We start from the raw sequence: 17,483 nt of genomic DNA, 5'->3' as shown, positions 1-17,483 counted from the left end.
AGCTCTGTGCCGAGCCCCGGGGAAAGGAGCGCCAGGAAGGCCGCAGCGCCTGGGCAGGTCTGTGCTCCAGCGACGGCGAAGCAGCTGAGGTCCATACTGGACCCGCGTTCTTCAGGATGAGCTGGGAGTGTCCCCAAAGCCCCACCAAGGGCCTCGCCACGCTCCCGGCCTCCAACCAGGTACTGCAGGAAGGTGCCAGTGCCCAGATAAGAGCTAGCAGAAAGGAGAGAAAGAGGTATTGATGAGACGAGTCCCAGAGGACAGTCAGGAGACTCGGCAGGAGTGAATGCTGTCAGAGGGGAGATTATTTACTGCATATATGTATGCCAGTGTTTCTGCCAAGCCTGCTTATGACATGGTATGAGGGTAAGATAGCCACAAGGGCCAGTTGGCAATTTTTCTAATTTACTCTACCTTTAAGTATGTATTATGATAAATTCTATCATTATTATAAGTATATATATAAAAAGAACAATCTGACTGGTTTGTATCATACAAAGAACATACAGCACTGGGGATAATCTGCAAATTCAGAATTATAGAATGGCTAGAGTTGGAAGGGACCTTGAAGATCATCTAGTCCACCCCCCTGCCCTGGGCAGGGCCACCCCTCCCCAGCCCAGGTCGCTCCCAGCCCCGTCCAACCCGGCCTTGAACCCCTCCAGGGATGGGGCAGCCACAGCTCCTCGGGGCACCCTGCGCCAGGGGCTCACCGCCCGCACAGTCAAGAATTTCTTCTTTCCAGAAACTCGCTTTGTGTATGTACTCCTGCCAAAATACATTGTTGTTTTTCTCAGCTCATGACTTGCCTTCAGCTGATCAGTTTGAATTACTGAGTCAGTATTCCAGGCTTGCTGACAAATGGATGACGACTATTCTAAAGAGCTTAACAGCAGCGGTGATAATTTTGGAGATGAATATCTGAGAAAGAGAAATTTGTCTGGTTCTAATGCATCAAAAGAGATCAGGAAAGCTGTTGAAGATTGTCTGTTGGCATCTTCAAGTACTCTTGATGTCAGCAGAAAAAATATTAAACACCTTACTGAGGAAATATATAGACTGCCCAACATAAAGGTGAGTAAATTGCTATGAGTAGTTCTGATACCCTTGGCTTAAGTATAGCACAGAGGAGTTAAGCGCTAATTGCTTTGTCAGATGAGTGTAAAAGCTACAGATTCTTAGCTATGATCTTTAATGCCTGTTTTGTTTAAGGAAAAGTCCGTAAATATATCTCTTCCATGTGTAATTTATAGAGTTGTGTATCCTTTAACAGTGTTTTTTCCACAAAAAAATAGAGCAGTTTACAGTTTTCACATTTGACATTTTGCATGCCAAGGAATGGTCCCTCTCTCTCTGCATTTAAAACTTGTTTATGTTTTTCTCTCTTAGTACTTTCATCTGGAAGGAAATGTCATATCAACGATTCCTGAGGATTTATTTCAAAAGCTGCCACATCTTGTTTGGCTGGATCTCCGGTATAACAAGATTAAAGCTCTTCCCCCTGGAATCGGTTACCACAGGTAAGATCATTGGTCATACAGATAATTTAATAAGAATTGTATTTGTCTTCTATTTGCCTTAGTGTAATTTCATTGTAACAGTCAGACTTTCATATGCTTTTGTTTGGCATTGACCTCAGTGCAGGAGAGTGGTAAATAGCCTTAATTTTGTTTACTAAAACTCAGATTAACTGAAAGGTCCAATTAATATTACATAGTGAATTTCTAACCTATTTTACCTTTAGAAATGTAAGACCTCTTAGTCTTTTCACTTAGATCTTGCACCATTTTCACTTTATTGACTGTAGGTGACTTTTTACAGTGTTGTAGGTGAGGTGAAAATGGGGACCCCACAGTTACGAACCTTGTGTCACTCCAAAGTGACAATGAAGGACAGTTTAGTCAAAGAACATTCCCCATCAAGCTGTTTTTGATGGTTGTCTGACATGGTTGTCATTTGCCATGATCACCAAAACTAACTTCTCAACAGTTTTTTTTAACGTTCTTGGACTGTTCCTTGCTTCTCACTCCAGAAGTGGAAGACCACAAATCACAATGTATGGTAAGTAACAGGAACAAAGAAATGGTTTTGTTACTGAAAGGAAAAAAAGGACCAGCACAGGACAGTTTGCTTGCAGTTGTGGTTCTAAAAGAAACCTTCCTGTGAAGAGTGAGTAAGAAGGAAAAGGAGGCAACCCTTGAACAGTATATGCTACAGAATTTTCCAAAATAAGAAACAGAAAAGGCAAACCCAAACCATTTTAGGGGGTGTAGTGACTGAAACAAGGTGCTTAAAGGTATTTTAAGATCACTTGTTTGTGAATCATTATACATTCAACTTGTGATTAGAAAAATACAGTAAATGAAAGTTATGCCTCTAAAAATAGCTGGAAAATGTTGAGTTCAATGATGTTTTCAAATCTTTTAAATACAGCTTTCATAAATTATTTTTAAGTTGGACAGGACTGATAGTATTTTATTTGCCGTGGCACAGGGCCTCAGCTCTCTGTGCACAGGGCCACAAACGCTGAGGGGCTCTGAGGCAGCAGGATCACCCCGGCGTACCGTGGTGCCTCAAACTGCAGGGAAATTCAGGTTTCGGAGTCTGGAATCTCCTGTTGCTTTCACTTAGTTTTCTGCTTTAAACGGAATTCAGTACTCAGCTTCAAAAATGCAAACATAAATACAGTGCTTTCATTTTTTTGACTGAATTGAAATGCCTCAAAATACTGCCACAAATGTTAATCCCGTGTTGAGCAGCTGCCAATATGTTTCGTTTGTTTTTCTTTCCTAGAGGTAAAGAAATATTATGACAGAAACTACCAAGCTTTCTTCTTGTTTGTTTTCTCGAATTTTAACAGTAAACAAGTCAAATTGCAACACTAGTAAATAAGAACCCATTAACTTTTCTGTTAGGATATTTTCTCATTTATGGTATAGACAACACCTTGTCTATAGAATATAATTTGATGTGATACGTTGCTGGATATTAAAAGCTATTCAAAAGAATGTTATTAAAATGGCAAAATGAAGCAGTAAAAAATTAGGAAGTAGGTACAGTATGGTTTCTGTATAGTCTCCATTTCATGGCTGCCTGGGGGTCAGCGGCTGTGTGCTACAAGGGGGAAAAGAGACAGCCTCCGCGCCTCTGGGGGAAGTGTCCCTGTATCCTGAACAGGCAGTAGCCCAGAGGTCCCCATCAGAGATGCTCCGAACAACAGTGTATGCAGCAGCTCTGGGCATTTTACTTGCTAGACAATACCAATTGTTTTCTGACCACAGGCATACTGACATTTTTTCAGAAGCTTAGGATTTGTCTAAATGTTAGCAGATTTTCAGATATATCCAAACAATATTATCTTGTATGTGACATAAATGCCATAAATGTTGTATGTGACCCATGCCAAGCTTCTAGGCTGCTTCCGAGAATAGGAACACAAGAGATTTTAAAAAAAAGTTGTTGACAAAATTAAATACAAATAGGGCATATTTCTTTCTAATCTCATTATCAAAAATGGCTGAGCAGTTTTAGCTCAAATTTAGCCTGAGGAACGCACTCAACAACCAAAACAGTTGAAGCTCAGCAAAACTATAAACAACTGAAAATGATGTGTTTATAATTGGAACAGTCAGTTTCAGACTTTAAAGTGATAAGCAGGCTTTGCAAAGAAAGATCAAATACTAAATATTGAAGTAGTGTATAATAAATGGACATAAATGCAAACTTCAGATTGTCATACCAGAAAGCTTTGGGGTGTGTTATTTTCCAGTGCTGATGTTAGCGATGGAGAAGTGTGGATTTGCCTTGTGGGGTCCTTTCTGCAGTAGGAAACAACAGCAAGAAAAAAATTAAGGAGGAAAAACGTTCTTGTGTTTCTATTTAATTAAATGAACTTTGCTCTTACAAGTTGCTACTCTCTTGTGTTTTATTGAAAAGGCAATTGAAAACTCTGCTTTTAGAAAGGAATCCTATAAAAGAGCTACCCACAGAGCTAGGTAAGTACTCACTTCTTTTTTTGAAGATATCATAGACATTTTTTGGCTCTTAGTGTTTAATTCTGTGGTTAGACTTTAAAATACTTTGATATTTATATAAATAATGGTTTTCATTTACCACAAACATATGGTATGAGAGCAGGATAAGTTAGGTTATTCATAATGATTGCCTCCACTGATAAGTGGGAAAAACTTTATTAAAATGTCTGTAGTGTTCTAGTCAGAAATGTTCAATATTGTTCTTCTGAGAAGGCTGAAGTAAAAACCACATCTGCGATGTCAGAAATGTCAGGCATCTGCATAGTAAGATGTCAGTAACTAATGTGATTAGAGCTGAGAACTTCTACAGTGGTTTCTTACGCTTAAGGTTGTCTTTACATTTTGTAACTTCATTTTACTAACTCACTCACTCTTTTTGCATTAGCAGCTACTAATTTGAAATGAGTACAGGCAGACAGGCGTCTCGAGGAACAAGCCGACCATTTAGTGATGCAGTTGTAGTCTGAGGCCCAAGAATGTTCCCAAGCACTGTTACATTCACTGTTATTTTAACAAAGCTTTGCTATTCATACTTAATGCTGGGTGCGGGTGGTCCCTCCTGCTCCTTGGGCAACGTGTTAAGAAAGCAACCAGGCACAGCAGTAAGTGCCCTTACACCACGGCCATTCTAGCCCTGTACCTTTGCTCAGATTTTGGCAGAAAATGTTGCTGATGCCATACTGACTCTTGCTTTCCACCTAGCAGTTATTCTGGGGCAGTCTGGACAGGTCCCTTTCTGAGGCTTCAATCACCAGGGTCTTCACGCAGACCTCACACTCCTCAGCAATCTGGGGCCCTGCTATCTTCAGGCCGGCTACCCATGCATGGGCTTCGGGCCAGCTCATCCTTGCAGGTTAGGCCAGAATCCCCTCTGGCCTTTCCGAGCCCTGTGCTGAAATCATTCACAACCAGCGTGCCGGAGGGCGCAGGCGTGCTGCGCACTGGCTGACCTGACGGTGGATTCATACATGCGTGGGGAAGAAAAAACCAACTGACCCCTGTGGTTCAGACACTGTTGACTCGGGCACAATTCACGTGCGCTACCAACTCTGCCGTACTGGTTAGCTTTAGTTGCATCCTGAAGCAGGGTTTATTCCTGTGGAGTCTATCTCCTAGGAAACTTATTTGAAGGAGAGCTTTGAACAGGGGATCAAAGCATATAAGAGTGCAGGGAAATGGTCTCAAACTGGAGTTGGACTTGGTGTCCTCTGCAGCCCTGCTGTTGCCCATCTGGCTGCTGGAGAGGAATGACTGGTAGCCCAGGCAGTAGGAGGACAGAGGGCATCAGTTGATCCATTCCTGCTTCACATGAGGCAGCCTATTCCTGGAGTAACTCTGCTCTTTCTACCCTGAGCTGAGCAGTGACTGAATCGAAAAAAAAATACTATTTGCTGATTTAAACATCCTTGTGTCTCAAAATAGAATGGGCCACGGTGTGCTGGCCTTTCTGCAGTAAAACTTGTTTCATGCAATGCTGTTTTCTGGACAGATCCTAGATCAGGCCTCTCTTCTACTGGAATACTTCGATTGTTACAAGTTTCCCAGATTGGTATTGAGATGAGGGAATTCCTACCATATGTGACATTTATCCATTTCTCCTGGCTGTGTGGATGATAGGTAGCAAAAAAAAAGGATGCCAGCATTCCCGCCGTGTTGGAGGTTTTGTTCAAGCCACAGCAATTGGAATAGAGTGCTGCAGGCTTTTCAGAGCAGGTCTTGTTGGGCAGCAGTGCAGTGATGACAGATGGCTGGAGGTATTTGTAGAGGCTGGCTGCAGCCAGGCTTCCCAGAGTCGGGTGCGTGCTCATTAGCGAGTGGTGCAGTGATGCCCTGACTGAGTAGGGGTGGCCCAAGCCAGGCCGGTCCGCTCTGCCAGCTCTGCTAGCAGCACTTTCAACATCATTTGCCTTGATCGCTTGCACACATCCACTTCAATATTTTTAAGTCGCAAGGATCCTGGATAAGGCTGGCAGGATTGTTGTGCTGGGGTGATGCTGTCCTACCATATGCCTTACTTTGGAGGATCTGTTCCCTTGGCAGAGCTTGTATGTCCATGTTAGTGCCACCTAGTAGTATATACCACAATTGCCACCATGTAATACATACAGATATGTGTGTATGTGTATATATACACACTTACGATTTGCAGAACAGTGCCTCCCTCTGCCCCACGGTAGCTGAGCTGCTTCAGACTTGACTCCTTACATAGTGAATAGTGCGAGGCTTGGACTGACACAGTGATTTGAACCTTAGCTAGAGGACAGTAGATGTTATGCAAGGATTGCCTTAACCCAGGTTGCTAAAGGCTTCTCATTTCCCTGCGGTGGAGCTGTGCTTGTCAGGACTTCCAAGGCCCCTGCACGTCCCAGGCAGCCTGCACGGCAGGCTGCTCCGCTCGCCGGGACCTGAGCAGATTACCAAGCAGTCCACCTGGTAGGCTGGGAGGAAACCTGGGAATTGTGCTGTGACATTGTGAGGGTTTGTCGAAATCTAGCGTATTTTTACAAAACACTCATGTTTTGACAAGACAGCCTTTTCTGACAAAATCATGTTTCATGAGCTAATTCCCAGCCCACTCTTCCTCCTACCCTTCTCTATTGCTCTCTTGTCTGTACACTTGCCATCATAACCACCTATATCAAGAAACAGAGTAGGAGCTAATGCTGACAGCATCAGCACTAACTCTAATTTGAGTTACCGTCCTGCAGTGGCCATTCTGTGATTCTTTGTCTTCTCTTTTTGGAGTAAGTAGAATACCAGTTTTATGATGCTGGTATCATCGATACCAAACAAAAAGTTTGTATCGTAAACTGAGATGAGTTTGGCAGACAATCTGTGATAACTCTATCTCAGCTGTTTGTCTTCATTTCTCGGGTGTGGTTTTCACCTCGATGTGGAATGAATTTGCAATGTTTGCCTTCATTCATTGAACTTTTTCTCTTTTTTTGTGAAAAGCTACTTGTTCGGTGAATGAAAAGTCTTTGAAAGGGGACAGAAGTCTGAATGGTAACAAAACAGTTTTGTTATTCACTGTGGCTGTTCCTAGAGTGTTTATACCACTTCAGATGATTTGTGTAGAATTATCATGTGTTGAATTTAATTATCAAAGATGAAAAATTCGTTGCCAGCCAACATGTTTCATAAAATGATCTCAAAGTCCAGTGTACCGTGCGCTAGTTGGGCAGTGTTGTGGGGAACTTGGGAGGCATGCCTTCTGTTTCCAGGGCTGCCAGTGGCTTGCTGGAGAAGTCAGGAGAGTTACCTGCCTTTGGGTAAGTCACTGGACTGCTCATGCTTCAGTTTCCTCTTCTGTAAAACGGGGGTGCCAATACTATTATAAAACTCTTCAAGCCTACTGAAGAAAGCATTGCATAGGAGCTAGATCATTTTATTGCTGTATTATTATCTACCTAAGTGTTCTTTAGAATGATTTAAGACTAATTCAAAAGCATGAAGAATCTCAGTAGGTGATGCAGTTTAAAATTTAAGTAAATGATTTTTGAAACGGATGCTGAAAGGTAGAGTGCCAGTTTGCCATCCTCCCAGGCGTGCCAGCAAAGTGAGTGCACACACTGCCGCATCATGCAGCATGAGCTGTAGCTGCATGTCCTGTGTAACTCCCCCACTACATTCAAATCGTGTTCAAACCTGAGTGGTTTTCAGCAAGATAAAAAACGGATTTCATTTTTGCAATACTGAAGTCATCTGTGTGATTCATTTTGATCATTTCTGTTTAAAAATAGATTCAATTTCTTCATACTAAATTCTTCTAAATCTAATTGTATTCCCAAATAGTTCTTTACAAGGTGCATTTTCAAAGCCATTTCTTCCTGTTAATAATGTAGCTCTTCTTTTCTGCGTTTATATTTTATGAGTATTTGAAGTAATTTTCTAATTTGTGAATCATGACTGCATGAAAAGGCATTCTGCTAATTGTAGCTCGCTTAGCAAACTTTTGGTTTTAAATTGTTAGAATACAGTCAATTTGCTAAACCTCCAAACCTCAGCATTCCTTATCATCAATGCCATATTAACAGCCGTCAATATGGTTGTTTAGAGCATTGGGAATGCTTGCTGGTTTGACAGATGTACAGTGAGATCTGAGCTCTGTGGATATATTTCTTCACAAAACTAACAGTGATAATTACACAATTTCATCTCCGTGCAATAAACGTGGATTTTTAATTTTATGCACTTCTGTTACTTTGTGACATAATTGCATATACAGCCCTGCTGGTCTGTTGTACTTTTAGTTTGTAGTCAAGTAGTTCTTCCTTTGTGCTTTTATTTTTTTTTTTCATTGGCCAGTTTGTCTGCCCCGGGGTACTTCCCTTGGGCTATAGTGCCGGGTGATTCCTCTTTTCTGACCTCTCAGAGCTCTTCTTCTTCCACGAGACATTCTCAGGCTGATCCCGCATTGTTCCCTCATAAACTTAACTCACAGTAAAACAACTATATGTCTGTTTTGCAGCCAGCATGTGGCACACGTGCGGTGTAGTTAAATTTTCATCTGTTTCCCCAGGGATTTCAATGAATAATTTTTTCAGTCCCAGTCCTGTTCGGTTTCTCTGAATCCCCTCAGTTGCAATGCGAGTGCAATTTCAGAATAATGGCTCAGACAGTTCTGATTTTCCTTCGTTCTCAGTCTGAGTTCAACTTTAGCAAACTTCAAAGTACTAGTTCTGATGAAAATTTTAGAGTTCAAGTTCTAGCTATGGTCTGTGGGGAAAAAAAATAAGTTTTGAGTGGTTTTTGAGATTTGAGCTGAATTTTCCTTAACTCTTAAGTAAGTAAATTTGTTGCCGTTGGAATGACAAATCACAATTTTTCTTATGCTACTGATAAGCTACCAGTCAGCTCTTACACTGTGGCTGATCAAAAAAACAGATGAACAATGCAAAATCGGAATGTAGTTGAAAATAAATAAGTTTTAGGTGCATTTGTTCTGCATTTCAGTGAAATTGGGACGAATCTGCATTCCATGGCAGCAATAGGATGTCGCAGTAAATTCTCTGTGTAGCTGTGGTATAGTTTTACATGTAGCAGGTAGTACCTACCATCTCCTTGATGCGAAGAATCCATTTGCTTTTGGGTCTCCAGTCTCACTTTCACGATAATGGACGCAGAAGGATCTGGCGGTTGTCCCCGTCGTGGTGCTTGGAGGAACTCCTTTGCACTCCCCGGCTTCCCAGAGAGCCCTAGTACCTACGTCGGCTGCTCATTGCCTGCAGTGGCTCTCATGCTGGTTTTTATTTTTTCTTTTTAAGTGTACTTTGTCAATATTGCTGTAGTTGACATTTCTAGAGAAGTAATGTCAAATGGAGTTGTTAATCACATGGTAAAATTTGTTTTGTAACATTCCTTTCAGCTTTAATTACTGGTAATTTAAAATCAAATAGCTGTGCTATTAGTAATGTATTTGTCATTTCTGCAAGTAAGGTTTTACAAAAACATTTTAAAAGAGCAAATACATTATTTTATACTTTAATGAATAAAGCAGAAAGACACAGTCAGAATTTTAAGCAGTCAACCTGTAGAAAGTGAGGCAGATTAGACTGCACAGTCAAGCTGTGAAGATTTAAAGTGTGACGCCAGTAATACAACATGAAAAATATCTTCTGATTGACTAGATTGCGATTGTCTATGTTGTTTTCAATGCGGCACTTCCTAAATACATTATTATAAACCTTATGTCAACCTAAAATAAATGTCAGGACAAAATATATCACCTTTCTTTCAGAGACTTGATACATTTATGTTTTGAAAGATTTAGCAGATTTCAACTGTTGTGTTTTTGTTTGAATCAAAATGGACTGAAACTATTTAATTCTGCAAATCTGGTTAGGAAGGGAAAATTGGTAATTTTATTTTACTACTATGAAATGTAATTTATAAATACTCGGTATAAATCTGATTTCTGAAATAGATTGTGCATATTTTGCACTTTGTTCCCATTTCACCAGACAGTAAGCAGAAGGTGACAGATGACTTCACCCTGATAGTCATCTCTTTACGTGTGTAACCTGTGCTGCATATACTTTTGCTTATGAGATGAGTAGGAGGCTGTGGCAGGCCTGCGAGACACATGAACTCATTAACCCCTGGGAGGCTGACGATTTATGTCCCTCTTGTGTTTGTCGCCAGGAGTTGGTGGGCCTTTGATTACTGCACAAGAATAGCTAACAGTGAGGCTGGGAGTGAGAAGCAATATAGATCCAGTGATTTCAGAAGTAGAAAATCAGAACAATGCACTAGAAAAAAAGAAGGAAAACTTTAATTAAAATCTTTAAGTCCTTTCATATGAAGAAATTAATGTAGAGTGAAAACCTGATCTATCAACACTGCAAATTGCATTCACTTAGGCGTAAAAGCACCAGGACAGCAGCTGGGGGATTGTGCTCGTTAACTAAGGTATTGTGAGGAAGTTCATTTTTTCTAGACTCATCTTGAATGGGGAAAACAATTTGTTTAGAGAGAGAAATTAAATAGTTAAAAAATTTTAAAAATAGGAATAAAACATTAAAAGATTGCAAAGCTATTAAGCAACAGGACAATATAAGGGCAAAAACAGTAAAAGAAGAAAAGCATGGAAACAATGACAACAAGAATGACAGAATCTGTTTTATACAAATTCATGTGAAAAATCTCAGAAACCAAAATACAAACTATCCGAAGTTGTCAAGGGGCAGAGTATGTGCCAGATGCGTGCTGCATCTCTGGCTCAGTTCGGAGATGTGTCCCCATGCTGGGAAAAGGCTGAAGTTCTTGACAAAAGAAGTCATATGCATTTCAATTAAAAGCATATGAAGTGATAAAATACGTGTTTGTTTGGTTCTGTGTACATCTGGTGCAAACTCTGGAACTGGGTTTTAACTCTGACTTATTTTTTCACAAAAGCCTCAGTCTGAGGGTGGCCTTAGTTAAGCACAGCAAATCAACCGCTGTAACCTTCTGAGGAGGTGCTTTCAAGGGAAAGTAAACATTTCAACGTAATTCAGTCTAGTCTGTACAGAATAGCCTGAGATTGGAGAAGAGAAATGTAGCCCCTCAGGAATTTGGTAATAATCTTAGGTATTGCAGTATTAGTAATACCATGCATATATAACACTATCAGTTCTTTGTAGCTCTAAAACCAGCAAACTAAAAATCACTAGGCTTGGCCAGATAAATCATTTCAGGTAGTATGTAGTACCTGTATATGGAATATCAGTAATTACCATGGAAATCAAACACAGTAAACACCAGTCATTCTCTTTGACTCAACTGCTATATATATCTGAAAACTCACCCATCTTTCAAAATGTGGAAGGGTCGGGCCCGACGATCTTTCGAGGTCCCTTCCAGCCCGGGCTGTTCTATGATTCTGTGTTTGCTAAACTATCTCATTTTTACAGGAAACTTAACTTCGTTGACAGCCTTGAATCTGAGACACTGTCCCCTTGAATTTCCACCTAAACATGTCATACAAAAGGGATTAAAATCCATCCTGGGCTTTCTTCGGGATTCTGGGAACGGAGGACTACTCTGTATGGAGCCAGCCACATCAGGTACGTTGGAGATGTATCGGTGTGCATTTACTGGAAATTGCATGAAAAAAGTGTGAAGCAAGGGCTGCTTTCCTTGGGGGCTCTTGCAGTAATGGGTGTCGTCCGTCTTTGCATCTGAGAGGAATATTGCCAGCTAGAATAAATGAGGAAAAAGAAGTGCTTCAATGCTGTGATTAAAAAATCAAACCATGAATCTTAAACCCTCAAGTGGAGAAGAAGAGGTTGTATTTGCGTTAGAGGAAGTCTTAATTACATGTGGTTAGAGAAACAGAAGACGAAGTTTCAGCAGAGGCTGCTCTTTAGAACCAGCAGAGAAGCAGCGTGAGCAGAAGGTTGGCCCATTTTATTAAGATGAAAAATGGGTAGCGTGTCTGCCAGGCACTTCGTAAGAGTAGCGGAGAGGGTAAGTGTGTGTAAGTGACACTTTCTAGGGGATGGAGGGGAAATTGACATATTAGGGAAATGAAAGAGGAGACTTAATTAGCAGATGACTGTGTAAAAAAAATGGAAATACAGTACGTGGCTTACAGAGAAAAGGTGGAGCCAATAAAATTACAGACGGGCCAGTGTAGCTTCTATTTCAGGTCATAGTCTGGCTCGGGGACTTAGACTGCTGCGATCACTAAGGAGGTTAGTGACAGCCTCCCATGGATGTCAAACGTCGTGCCAATTCAGTTGCCTCCCGTGACACTGTCAGAGGCCTGGAGGGTAAAGGAGACATAGCTGCTGCTGCTGCAGTGGAGGCTGCTGGAGGCTGGCAGATACCGGCCTCCTCTCGGCACGTGCAGTGCCCCTCGAGCGCTGCGGAGGTGGGAGCACGGCTGGGCAGCCAGATGCGGGCACAAGGCAGAGCGCGCTTTCTGCTTACTCTGGGTCGCCAGTCCGCTCGGGCTGTGGCAGGAGGCAAGGGGAAAATGAAAATACGCATGGAGGAAGTTGCTTCTGTCTGCCTGTGTGTCATAAGGGAGGTGGGGACATAATTATCCAATTTGTACACAAGCTGAAGCACAGACCTACTTCTTTTCAAAAATGTAGTACACTATAAACACACCATACACCATAACGAATTTTTACAAGCTGGTTGATGTTGTTCATCCACATACCAGAAACCCGACAGTGTTTTCTCTGTTTTCATATTGTGTTTCACCTCACATTCTTCAAAGACAAGCACAATTTGCTCTTTCTGCTTTTTTTTTTTTTTCCATGGTATTGCAGTTATAAATTTACATTAGGAGGGTAAAATTAAAAAGTTGTCAGCAGAGAGGAAAAGATGCAACATTGTTTGCATTATTTATGGTCCAATAGATTCCAGAAGTCATTAATAATAAAAATATTGGGCATAGTCCCACAGAAGAACTCTCCTCATACTTAAGCTTTCCTGTAATGAAGGCTAATTACAGTGGATTCCATTAGTATCAAACTGGAATTAGGAGTGTTGAAACGTGGTATCACTAAAGGAAATGCAGTAAATTCAAAGTATGGATGAGCCACTGAAAATGCCAAGCAATATGGTGAAATATAAAAACAACAGCTAAGAATACCATGATGCTGAAAATGAAGTCTAAATACTGATGTAAAGATAATGACTAATTTTTTTTATTAATCTCAATTCCATATATGATGTCATTAGAGGGAGCCATGTGCATCTCCAGAACTTCACGATTATTGTCTTCGTGTTTTAAGACCTTGTTTATAATTCCTGTTTTGAGACAAATTTTATCCCAGTAGCGTTGCTTGCTTACCACTATTTACCTTCAAATTTCACCACAGTTTAGCCTGACTTGAGAGCGACAGAGTCTTCCAGGAAGGAAACCAGCAATATATTAAAACAGACCTTTTAAGATGCAAGATTGCCGTTTTAAATATATTTTACCATTCCAGAAGTCCAATCCTAGTTTAATTCTTAACGTAGTCATAACGGTAGAGCCGGAACCCCAGGGTTCCCTATTTCACAGAATTGCCCACGCTACAGGAATCAGCATGGGCCATCGCTAAACATTATGAAAAAAATCAGAGATGTCCTCTTCCTAGGAAGTACTCAGTGGCCTGTGAAAGCGGGTGAGCATGTTTTGGGTTTGGTTTTTTTGTTTGTTAAATACTAGCATTTTAACGTAGGAACATGCACTGGTCATTTAACTTATTTTTTGCTGTACCTTCTGCAGAATATCTCATGTTTACTGGTGCATTGTGCTATGTTTATTTACAAAGAGTACTAAAATGAGAGGGAGAAAAGCTCCTAGTTCCATTTGTGCTTAATAAGTTGAGGCTGATGTTTGTTTCTCTGGACAGAGGCCTGATGCCAAGAGGAGGTGTTTACTTGGGATTTGCATCAACAGCAGAATAACGGTTAGAATCAAAACAGGAAAAACACTGGAATAACATTTACCCTTCCTTTTCAGTGAACTAATGTGGCTCATGGATATTCAAAATTATGCCTTTTATAGACTTTCAAAGTGTTTTGGTAACAAATCTTTGTCATGGCTGAAATACATCGGGATGCTTCAATCCAATTAAACTAAGCTTTCTCGAGCATTCAAGTGGAGTTTTAGTGAGCAAATTGTGCAAAACTGAAGCAAAAGTTCTGCACGGTAGAGTACCCACCCACTCTTACTGTACTTGCTAATTGGGAAATTAATTTATCTTTGAGCATTTTTAATTGTTACCTGAAATAAAAAATTTAGAGTAGCAACAAAAGCATGTCTTTTTTATGTTAAAGAACAGAAGAAAGTATTCATCTTGGGGGCATCTGGCTAAGAACGCTTCTGTGCGGCATCCCGACACGAGCGTGGCGTTGGGAGCTCCGTCATGAGCTGAAACAGGTTTTCTTGATTTTGTTTTTAAAGATGTGCAGACTATGAAAATAAGCTCTCTACTTTTTATCTTTTTCTCCATCTGTGTGAGGTGAACCAGTATCATTTTTCAGAGATTGTTTTCTGTACTGTGCAGTAGCAATTTAGCATTAATTGCAGCTGATCACTCTTCAAGTTTGTATGTGCAGTGAGTTTTGGCAATTAGAGTAGTGTCTGACAATAGTGTGGTGTTTGTATGGTAAAGTGGACTATTGCAGCTGTTTTCCCGAGTTCCCTTAGGCATTTCTTACACGCTTCCTTTCAAAATAAACACATAATATACTTGAAAAAATCTAGTTATTTATTTTGGTTTTTAACTCCCCTTCAGTGGTACACAGTCTTGACGTTTCTGAGGATGTGGTTAGTATTCTTCAAAATAGCAAATCAAAAGCTTTTTTTCTGCTGCTTTTTGTCTGCGTAAGAATGGGGGATTGCATTCTGTTCTACTTAATTCAAGCACAATGGATTAGAATGACAAAGCAATTATAAATTATGCTCTGGAACAGCATTGTAACTTAATCATGTTAGCATTTTAATGTTAGTTTGGATAGTGGTATATTTAAAGAAAAATAATCCCCTGGACTTTAATATTTCGAATCTGTGGGCATGCACATGAAGTTTGGGAACTTTTTGTAACATGCAAGAGTTTTTTGCTCCCTCCCACGTGGCCCATCTGTTCCTGTTGGATGAGAGCAGTGTGTAAGAAGTAGTATATACATACTTCATGCAGAGAGGATAACAGAATGTGCCTTGGAATAATGCTTTTTCTCTAACATGCGAGAAGAGGAGGGAGATGAAATCCAGTGCGTTTCCTCTCTAGGATTCAGGGAACCTCCTGCGTCTCTGGTTTATAGAACCAAACCTCTCTGTGTCTTACGATCTCTCACCAGCACAGTCAGAGGTGAGCTGCGATAAACGTAGCTGTTGTGGTTACTGTTTGGGCAGCAGCAGGTCTAGGGGACAGACCTGCCCCCAAAGGTACCCTAATAGCTCACATACACAAACCGCAGCTGCCGAGGTGTAACAGTCACGCTTTGGAGCGCAGTGTAGATATACCCTACAATTATCCTCATGGAAATATGAAAGATCACTGAGTGAGTTCAGTTGTGTGTGAAGATCGATACCTATAAAGGTGTAATTTGAGTTAATGCTAAATTTGTTTAACCTGAGGCGCCAGTTGGGCTGAAACGCAAGGTGTGCTAAAGCTTTCGTTGGTGCTTTGCTTGTCATCAGTACATTACATTACATCTTTACATTGATGATGTTAAGAGATGTTTCCTGTTTTGACTCATAGATTGCATTTGGGCACTTGGAGTATGTTAATGATTATTGTATCTGTTTGCTTTGCCTTTTTACCTCCTCTGATATATGGAACATATTTTTAACTCCTATTCATCATGCAGAGAACTCTAATGCAGTCATACACAGTTCATGTAATGCTTATTTATACCCAAATCTACATTGGCAGGCTATAAATGCTGCAGAAAAAGGAAGTGAGAGAAAAAGTTAGGGTTATATACAGCCTTAACTCAGTCCTTACATGTACATGCATTATGCGAGTCTTAATTTCCACGCTATTTTTTTCCTCAAAGTAGAGATCCCAGTACAAGGCTGGGGTTTTCCGCTTTCATGTCGTACACTGTTTCAGAAATCCCTGTCGTTCACACGGTGTCCTTGGCACGGCCGTATGGAAGCCTTGCAGCCGGCTGCGGTGGGCTCTCCCGGCGGTTGCCCGGGTCTCGGGGCAGCGCTGAAGGAGGCATGTGGGGCCGTGCTCTTGGGGCGCGCCTGCCCCTGGGGAGGGCAATAGGGGACCTTCAGCGAGTAGGACCATGGATGCTGCTCTGACAACCTCATTTCTGCGGGGTGTTGAGGGCGCGTGGCCCTTAAGCTCGGTGTAAATCAGAGGTATTGAGCGCTTAACAAAAATGGTTGTAACGTTGAATCAGCTTCTGCTGATAAAAGGCTGGGTGAAGAGTGTACCGAATTAGGAGGTACGTAAATTATCAATGAAAAGGAAAGCACTGCTCCCGGTTATCAATAGACTGTTGGTTTCTTGCAGAACACAGATTGCTTTAAACTTGTGAAAAATCTTTGAGCATAAAACATGTATTAAAAGAGAAAAAGACCAACGAATCCCACTTCTGATTGATTGATTGACACTACCTAAATGCTGTGTTTTGCTTAGGAAAAAATGTAACTTCATTTAATTGGTACATAGGATTACAGCAATCTCCCTTTAATTCCAGTAGAAATGCCACCTGTTGAAAAGCTAAACTTAAGTGAACTGCTGCAGTCTAGTTTGGATTTGTCAGAGGAGTGGCCTAATGAAGAGGAGAAGTTAAGATTTCAGGAGCTAAAAGAAGAAATTTTAAAAGATGAAAAAGAAGAATTGCTTGCTGACGAACATGTAGGTGCAATCCCTGATTTAACTGAAGCAGGGAAGAAGCACAGGAAGAAGAAACAGCTCTACTCAGAGTCAGCTAGCCTTTGCAGGTGACTAAGCGTCGCGCAGTGGCATATGATAAGGATCTTGCAAGTGGAACACTCTGCATTTCTACTGGAAAATATAAAAGCATCTTAATATGAATCATTATACTCATTCTCAAATATGTATTTGATGAATAAATGGTATTTGTGACCTAAGTATATAGAATACAAAATAACTTTTATGTTTTCTATTATTTAAATATGTTTTCTCCAAAATTAAAAACACTGTCGATCTTTTATGTTTTCTCATTTACTTCTTTCTATTCCTGTTTTCATAATTGTACCCTGGAATGTCCAGATTCATTCTACTGAAAAACAATATAATTTTATAATACAGAATAACAAAGGACTGTAGAATCCTGTAGGTAATTTAATTTTTAATTTCCAGTATATGCAATATGATAACTAACTAAGAATAAATACAAGATGATATGTTAAATTCCTTTACATACGCGTTCAAAACATTTAATAAATGCTTCATTTGTTGTATTTCACGATATGCAAATATGCAAACCCTATTTGGGAGAATTTGTTGGTGAGTCCTTTCTGAAATAGTATTTGTA

General features: G+C 40.6%; 1 protein-coding gene across 1 annotated transcript in view; it reads left to right on the top strand.

Annotated features, from left to right (window-relative positions):
* Positions 1-861: 861 nt before the first annotated feature.
* The window catches only part of LRRC27 (leucine rich repeat containing 27), a gene marked incomplete at both ends in the record, with an annotated part of 34,644 nt that continues 18,022 nt past the window's right edge, over positions 862-17,483 (top strand). The window contains 5 exons of the mRNA XM_082486378.1: positions 862-1,074; positions 1,390-1,520; positions 3,937-3,995; positions 11,429-11,581; positions 16,683-16,840. Of these exons, the coding sequence (XP_082342504.1) occupies positions 862-1,074; positions 1,390-1,520; positions 3,937-3,995; positions 11,429-11,581; positions 16,683-16,840 (714 nt within the window). The remainder of the gene's footprint in view (positions 1,075-1,389; positions 1,521-3,936; positions 3,996-11,428; positions 11,582-16,682; positions 16,841-17,483) is intronic.

The sequence above is a fragment of the Vanellus vanellus genome (genome assembly GCF_965231255.1).
Source record: "Vanellus vanellus genome assembly, chromosome: 7".
NCBI lineage: Eukaryota > Metazoa > Chordata > Aves > Charadriiformes > Charadriidae > Vanellus > Vanellus vanellus.
Note: the sequence above shows the minus strand (reverse complement) of the source record. Positions and strands in the feature narration are given on the sequence as shown.